The 8,964-nt window shown below is 40.1% G+C and overlaps 1 protein-coding gene across 2 annotated transcripts in view; it reads left to right on the top strand.

Moving 5' to 3' along the window:
- The window catches only part of PAAF1 (proteasomal ATPase associated factor 1), a 45,132-nt gene that overhangs the window by 17,649 nt on the left and 18,519 nt on the right, over positions 1 to 8,964 (top strand). For both annotated transcript variants that reach the window (XM_004708816.3, XM_045293122.1), the window contains 3 exons: positions 973 to 1,062; positions 6,569 to 6,667; positions 7,559 to 7,709. In XM_004708816.3, coding sequence (XP_004708873.1) covers positions 973 to 1,062; positions 6,569 to 6,667; positions 7,559 to 7,709 — 340 coding nt within the window. The remainder of the gene's footprint in view (positions 1 to 972; positions 1,063 to 6,568; positions 6,668 to 7,558; positions 7,710 to 8,964) is intronic.

The raw sequence follows: 8,964 nt of genomic DNA, 5'->3' as shown, positions 1-8,964 counted from the left end.
TCCTTTGAAATAAATTCTTCTGGGGGGAGGGGCAGGCATCCACTTAGCATTTGGGACTGGGGCCAGCCCCCCAGACCAAGAAAGAGCTTTATATCAAGAGTAATTGTATATTAAGAAAACATCCCAGCCCAGTCCATATTAAGTCCATAGGTTTGATATTAGCCCATATGTCTTGTACCAGTCTATAAATTCCTCTTCAGACTCATGCACCACACGCGATAATACTGAATACAGGAAGATCACAGGCCTATGGTTGGAAAATCTTGTGGATCCAGTGTGGAAGCATCTCCAGGGCCCTGGCTGCCATAAGCATGGCTCCATGTGACTTTTCAACAGGAATGTGTAGCAGAGAGGGTGTGTCCCTTCTCCAGGGATGAAGATATGAGTTCCCAGAATTCTCAGGAGAAGACCATGCACACAGAGGCATCTTTGGCTGCTGTGACTTGATTGACAGGCTAGACTCCACCCCTTCGCTCAAGTTGATAGGAGATTATGTAACTGCTGTAGGCAGCAAGTATACTTTTAGATTTGTCTGTAAGATCCGTGGTTTAGGAGCTGGAGTTAACTTTCTTCACATCTTTATATTCACTCTTCTGCTAATCCTGTCCTTGCCCTACTGCTAATTCCATGCATTTATATTAGATTTTATTATAAGAATTAGTGCAGTCATGTTTGTCAGGTTTGGCTTATTGTTGATCTGACTCTAAGGGACATTTTATTTCAACGTAAAAGATTTTTAAAATAATGGCATCTTAAAGGGATACAAGATTGCATTACATCCTTTGCAGTGAAAGGACACCTGAGCTATGGGGGACTGGGTATAAATGTGCTGGCTAGGGAAGGAGGAGGGTTAGAGAGAATATACCTAAAAGGTGAGAATTTCCAGTAGTTCTAACGTTTCTTTGTTTTTAAGAGGTCTTAATTACAGTGGAATACTGAACTGATGGACTTTATCTTTCCCTCTTTGTTTAGAAAAGCATTCATATTTCATGTCTAAAGGAAAATGCATCTTCCAAGTTTTTGGCACCGTATACCTCCTTTTCCAGAATTCATTCAAAGAGTGTAAGTATCTTTTTTTTAAAAATCATTTTATTTGGGGCTCGTACAACTCTTGTCACAATCCATACATCCATCCATTGTGTCAAGCACATTTGTTGCCATCACTGTTCTCAAAACAGTTGCTTTCTATTTGAGCCCTTGTTATCAGCTCCTCATTTTCCCCCCTCCTTCCTCCTTCATGAACCCTTGATAATTTATAAATTATTATTATTTTGTCATATCTTACACTATCCAACGTCTCCCTTCACCCACTTTTCTGTTGTCCGTCCCCCAGGGAGGAGGTTATATGTAGATCCTTGTAATTGGTTCCCCCTTTCCACCCCACCCTCCTTCTACCCTCCCGGTATCACCACTCTCAGCACTGGTCCTGAAGGGATCATCTGTCCTGAATTCCTGAGTGTAAGTTTCTTGGTAAGTGAAAAAAAGCATAATAGCATGTCAATTTTTTATTTTATCTACTTGTCTACCTCTATAAATATTTTCATAACTGGTGTATCATTCATATTTTTGCATTATAAGGTAATAAAACTAATAAAATATGATGTGTATGGCAAACCTAGGGTTAGAATCTGTATAAACATCCACTCTGGTGATCTTAAGAGAGGATCTGTATGAAATAACCTTTATGTATGTTCCACTAGAGCTTCTGAGAGTGTTTGGGTATTGAAGATTAATAGCTGTTTTTCTCTTAACAGGTTGTTGTTCTTAAAAGTTGGTCCCTGTGCCTACAGGACAGGGGCATTTTCTTAAAATTCCAAGGATAGCATATTGAGAAATAATTTCCAAAGCCCTTTGTGATAAAGCTTTTTCTCCTATTATAGACTTTTGATAGTAAAAGTGAGAAATAGCTACATGGACTGATTATGTGAAAGTCTTTTACTTATTGTTATATGGTACATTTTAAATAATAGCTATTGTTTATTCTTATTACAAAACAAATATATAATTAGTGATAAAAGTTTAGGAAGTATAAGAGAGTAAAAACCCTTATTAATACCTATAACAGTAATAACCAATAAATAGAAGCTCCCAAAGGGCAGGACAAGAAGACAAACTATTAATTTGAAATGTACCAACACCTAGAATTAAGAGACCCAAAGGAAATAACAGGTCTGGCTTTTCTCAAGCTGAAAGAACTGAAGAAAAATATTCAAGCCTCAATTTTGAACATTGAAGGATTCTATGGATAAAATATTGAACTGTGCACAATGAAAGTACACAGAGTAATCATACCAGAAAAAGAATAAATCAGATTTCAGTCATTTCAGGAAGTAGCCTATGATAAAGAATTGATGATATTAAAGGAAGAAATCCAAGCTACCCTGAAACTAGTGACATAAAACAATATTGCAGAAATTGACAATACCAATTCAAATGGTTCAACAAAAAGATATATTTTTTTAGTATTCATCTATGCCAACAAATGTGGAAGACAGCTACCTGCTCAGTTGACTGAAAAGAGATCCATATTTGTACCGTTTCCAAAGTAAGGCGAACCATCAGAATGCAGAAATTATCAAATAATTATAATAAATACCACACAAAGTTTTGCTGACGATAATTTAAAAACTATTGCAGAAGTATATTAACAATGAACTACCAGAAATTCAAGGTGGGTTTAGAAGAAGACATTGAATGAGTCATATCATTACTGAATCAGATAGATCTTGGCTGAAAGCAGAAATACCAGGATGCTATTTACCTGTGTTTTATTGATTATGCAAAGTGATTTGACTTTGTGCGTCAGGACAAATTCTGGATATTTCCAGGAACCCTTACTTGTACTCACATGGAACCTGCACACTCCAAGAGGCAGTCCTTTTTTAACAGAGCAAGGGAATACATACTCTGTCGTTTAAAATCAGAAAGATGTATATCAGACATGTAACCTTTCACTTATTAATTCTTTATGCTGAGCAAAATAACCCATGAAACTGGACTATATGAAGGAAAATACAGTATCAGTAGGAAAACTTATTAACTTGTGATTTGCAAACGACACTAGCTTTCTCGTTTAAAGTGAAGAGGACTTGAAATCCTTGGTGATGAAGGTCAAAGACTAGAGTCTTCACTATGGATTACACAGCAACACAAAACAAAAATCTTTACAATTGGACCAGTGAGCAACATCATAAGCAGAAAAGATTGAAGTTGTCGAGGGTTTTCATTTTACTTGGGTCCATAATCAGTGCCCATGGTAGCAGTAATCAGGAAATCAAATAATAAATTGGGTTGGGCAAATTTGTTTTAAAAGGCATCCTTAAAGTATTCTGAAGCAAAGACTTCATTCTGAGGACGAAGATGACCTGATCCAAGGCTCCGTATTTTCAGTTACTTCAGATCTATGTAAAAGGTGGCCAATGGATAATGAAGACTGAAAGAGAGCTTTTGAATTATAACATTGGTGAGAAATACAGACTACAGCATGGACTTCCAGAAGACTGAGCAAATCTGCCTTAGAAGTACAGCCAGCATACCTCGTATAAGGAAAGAAGGTAGCAAGACGTAGGCTCACATGCACTGGACATGTTATCAAGAGAAAGCAGACCCTGGAGAAAGACATCATGTTTGGGGAAGTAGAGGGGCAGTAAGAAGCAGAGCAGCAATAAAAACAAAAAAGATCAGGTTAATAAGAGAGAGAGAGAGAGCGCATCAGCGAGGGGGATTGACAGCGACTGCAGCAGTGGGGTGGTGCAGGAGGTCCCGGGCAGGCAGTGTTCATTCCCTGGTGTCGAGGGTCACTGAGTTGCAGCCAACTCAATGACATCTGCCTTATTTTTTGCCTACAATAGGCCAGCACCATGTTTATTTCATTTAATCTCTCCAAGCATTTTCCTTTAAAAATTCTAACGTGCTTTTCACAGTCCATTATGGTTTTACAACTTTTTATCATAGAATTATATACGTTATGGGAATCTATGCTCTCTTTCTACATGTCATTTGAAGAGCTTCATTATACTTCCTTCTTCGTTCCCGGCTTCATGCCGGTATGTTGTGTCACATCTTGGAGCATCGGGTTGAAGTCCGGTGGTAATGGGGATACGTTTTTATGTGAAATAAGAGGGAACCAGTGGAGGGAGCTGAGGGGCTGGCCCCAATCCCAATTATGTGGACAGCTGCTCATCCCCCCGGAAGAATTATTTCAGAGGACAGCATTGAAGCTGGAGCTCAGGGAGAGGGACATGTCTGATCAGAGCACACAGGAGCAAATGAAGGGGGAAGAAGAGAGTGGAGCACATCCTGGCCCACCAAGCATTGATGACGATATTCCTGTTCAGAGCAGCCAATCCACAGAGAAGACCACATGGCCAGCCCCACTAGGATACATGGCATCCCTCACTGACCCATAGCCCTACAGGGAACAACACTGGAGACACAGTATGGGAATTGTGCCAGATCTGATCCCACCACACCTAGGCAAAACACTAAGGGCGTGCAACAGAACAGCAAGGGGAACAGAGCAACGAAGACCCCAGGGAATACCAAAAATAGACTTTGGGGCCAGGTCTTGACACCCCATCAGACTTGACCAGAAAATACTCCTAAAGGCCAACAAACAGTCCTTGAACCAACTACAAGCTTTTCTTTTTTGTTGTTTTCCTGTCGTGGGGTTCTTTTGTTTTATTTTTTTGTCATTGGCTTTTTGTTGTTGTTTTCTTTTGTTGCTTGGGTTTTCTCTGTCTTGTTTTTGTGTATGTTATCTCCACAGGTCTGTCTAAATAAGATAGGCTGGATGAAAAATCTGGAGGAGAAAACAATGGGACTGACAGTTCCAGGGGGACATGGGAGAGGGGAAGGTGGTGGGAAAAGTAGTGGTGTTAACAAATGACAAGGGAACAACAAGTGATCCAAATCGGTGGTGAGGAGGGTGCAGGAGGCCTGGTAGGGTGTGATCAAGGATAATGTAACCGAGAGGAATTACTGAAACCCAAATGAAGGCTGAACATGATAGTCGGACAAGAGGAAAGTCAAAGGAAATAGAGGAAAGAGCTAGGAGGCATAGGGCATTTATAGAGGTCTAAATAAAGGCATGTACATAAGTAAATATATATATGACGGTGGGGAAATAGATCTATGTGCATATATTTATAGGTTTAGTATTAAGGTAGCAGAAGGACATTGGGCCTCCACTCAAGTACTCCCTCAATGCAAGAATACTTTGTTCTATTAAACTGACATTCCATGGTGCCCAGCTATCAATAAGATATAGCATCTGGGGTCTTAAAGGCTTGAAGGTAAACAAATGGCCATCTAGCTCAGAAGCAACAAAGCCCACATGGAAGAAGCACACAAGCCCGCGTGATGACAAGGTGTCGAAGGGATCAGTCATCAGGCATCAAAGAACAATATATCATATCATTGTGGGCTCACCTCCCTGATACTATCACTGAAGACGAATGGGTGCCTAAGCAAATGTGGTGAAGAAAGCTGATGGTCCCTGGCTATCAAAAGATATAGCATCTGGGGTCTTAAAGACTTGCAGGTAAACAAGCGACCATCTAGCTCTGAAGCAACAAGGCCCACATGGAAGAAGCACACAAGCCTGTGTGATCACGAGGTGTTGAAGGGATGAGGTATCAAGCATCAAAGAGCAAAAAATCATATCATTGTGAATGAGGGGAGTGCGGAGTGGGGACCCAAAGCCCATCTGTAGGCAACTGAATATCCCCTTATGGAAGGGTCATGGGGAGGAGATGAGCCAGTCAGGGTGCAGTGTAGCAACGATGAAACATACAATTTTTCTCTAGTTCCTAAGTGCTTCCTCCCCACCCATTATCATGATCCCAATTCTGCCTTATAAATCTGGCTAGACCAGAGGATGTACACTTGTACAGATAGGAACTGGAAACACAGGAAATCCAGGACGGATGAATCCTGCAGGACCAGTGATGAGAGTGGTGATACCCGGAGGGTGGAGGGAGGTTGGGGTAGAAAGGGGTAACAGATTATAAGGATCTATATATAACCTCCTCCCTGGGGATGGACAACAGAAAAGTGAGTGAAGGGAGATGTCAGGCAGTGTAAGATATGACAAAATAATAATTTATGAATTAAGAAGGGTTCATGAGGGAGAGGTGAGTGGGGAGGGAAGGGCAAAAACGAGGGGCTGATGCCAGGGGCTTAAGTGGAAAGCAAATGTTTTGAGAATGATGAGGGTAACGAATGTACAAATGTGTTTTATACAATTGATGTATGTGTGGAGTATGATAAGAGCTGTATGAGCCCCCAATAAAATGATTTAAAAACAAAAGAAGAGAAGACATATGCAGGGGCTTCAAGAAGTTCATGGAAAAAATAGAATTAAAATATAATAAAAAAAAGAAACTACAGATGATTGCAGGAATATCTTTTCATTTGAAGAAGTAAAATGTATTGGCTCTGGTCTTGTTGGAAGATTGGTAATGATAGTGTTAAGCATAGTCTTAAGTCTTGTAGGAGTTTATAACATATTTCAAGAAAATAAGAACATTTCATCATTTGAAACCCTGGTTGTGTTCTCTTGGAACAGATACCATGTCTGGACATTTCCAGTGGAGGAGGCCTTGGCGTGTCTTCTAGCACTGATGGGAGCATGAAGATCTGGCAGGCTTCCAATGGAGAACTTAGAGTAATGACTTTGTATATACTTTTATGCTTAAAGAATTCTAGAAATGTAGGACCACTATATTTCAATTAAGAAGTTCTGGTGGCTTCATGGGCTAGGCATTGGACTACCAACTTCAAGCTTGGTGGTTCAATCCCACCAGGCATTCTGCAGGAGAAAGATGAGGCTGTCTGCCTCTATAAAGAGTTATAGTGTTGGAAACTCATTTATAGGGTCTCTTGCTGAGTGTTGGAATCGAACTCCCGATGGCAGTGGGTTTGGGTGGTGCAATGTAGTAAGCACTGGGCTGCAACAAAAGATTGAGAGTGATTTGAACCACTTCAGAGAAAGACGAGATAGTCTGATTCTGTAAAGATTTCTAGCCTTGGAAATCTTGTGGAGCACTTTGACTTTATCTTTTCGGGTCACTCTGAGTCATAATTGGTCTCTCTCATTTGTTAACTGAGAACATCCTCAAACCTGGTGATTTCCAAGTAGAGTGAGTTGGAGCATTGGAGGAGCCTGGCCAGCAATAGACATCCCAGTATGAATTGCCTGTGATGGTTGTCCCAAGACAGAGTAGCTGGATCCTTATACTGACCAAATGGCTGAGTCCTCCATCCTACACAAAAGACCTTAGAAGAGATCAGAAAAGAGTCTCCAGGCCTATGGATAGCTGAGAGCCCTGGCATTTGATTCCAAAATATCTGTAGCCAAAGCCCAGGAATAGCTCTCAGAATACTGCCTGGCCAACAGATGAGCTGAAGAGATTTTTTGGATAGCCTTAGTTTTAAAACTCTGCATGTGGATATAGCATGTAAATATTTCATATAGAGGATCAAAGATATGGGAAGTAAGAGAATATCAAGGGATAAACAAGAGAACTAGCATGGAATTTTCTTTTGTTTTTTCCAGAGAGTACTGGAGGGACATGTGTTTGATGTGAACTGTTGCAGGTTTTTCCCATCAGGCATTGTGGTTCTAAGTGGGGGAATGGATGCCCAGTTGAAGATCTGGTCAGCTGAAGATGCTAACTGCGTGGTAACCTTCAAAGGTCACAAAGGAGGTATGAAGGGTGGTGGGTGATGTTTTTCCTGAAAAAGGACTTCTCTAATGATCCTCAGAGACAAAGAACTGAAAAAAATGCAAACAGAAGCTAGTCACCCATAAAATCACAAGCAACTCATCCAGCTGGTGATTTAGGTGAACTGTTTCCCCAAGAATAGAAAGTTGTGTGTGAATTAGTTGTTAGTTCTAACTGGATTACATAGATAGCTTTTTCTACAATTAATAAAGGGTGGGGTGGGGGGATCCTCTGAAGAGATCATCTATGTATGTGGTGAAGTAAAAGACAAAAAAAAAAAAAAGACGGTCTGCATTGTCTCATTGCTGTGTTAGTTCTTTGACTGAAGCAAGGGTGAAAGCTGGGTTGCAAATGCATGCATCACCCAAATTAGAGACGGAGCGTGGTACTGACTGTTGGTTCTCCTAAATTTATATCATAGGTTAGTGTTTAAAAGTGAATTGGCCATATAGCCAATTAACATCAGAGGGTAGCGGCAGCTAGAGCAACTCCTTTTTGTAACTGATTGGTAGGAAATAGTTTAGAGATGCTTTATTTTTCATTGGAATATAAAAAATGTGCTGAGTATGGTATTGTGATTCCAGGTGTGGGACCATAATACATACCATCTGCAGCACTCATTTGATAACTAATTGTATGTTGCTTTATAGAACTTCACAGTGCATCTATGTACTCATTTTATTTTCTAGATTGCTTATAATCTGATTAACCATTATAAAGAAATATTAAAAAGAAAAAGAAATATTAAAACTCAAATCTCTGCCCTTAAGTTACTTTTAAGGTAAAACAGTTAAATACTGCAAATCTTAAAGAGTCAATGAAAATCACTAGAATTTTATGTATTATTGGTCTAAAGGCAGGGTCAAGGTAAGGAATTATTAGGGTTGTTAACCCCTAAATGTTTCAGATTGTTCAAAATATGTCCAGCATCAAACCACTTCGCATTCCTATTGCTACCACTTGGTTACAAGCCACCACCATCTCTCGCACCAGGCTAGTAAGAGCCTTCTGAGTGTTCTCACTGCTCTGACAGTCCTGCTTCCTACGCTGTTTTCAGCATAGCAGCCAGAGAAATGTTTTAAAAATCCAAAGTCAGATCTCGTTACTCATCTGTTCAGAATACTCCATAAAAGTTGAAGTGCTTCAAGTACTCCCTCAACACAAGAATACTTTCTTCTAGTAAATTGGCATTCTATGATGCTCACCTTCCTGACACAACCGCTGAAGACAAAGCGGG

This window comes from Echinops telfairi, unplaced genomic scaffold, assembly GCF_000313985.2.
Source record: "Echinops telfairi isolate 266 unplaced genomic scaffold, ASM31398v2 ScPeMD7_1713;HRSCAF=2227, whole genome shotgun sequence".
Classification (NCBI taxonomy): Eukaryota; Metazoa; Chordata; class Mammalia; order Afrosoricida; family Tenrecidae; genus Echinops; species Echinops telfairi.
Note: the sequence above shows the minus strand (reverse complement) of the source record. Positions and strands in the feature narration are given on the sequence as shown.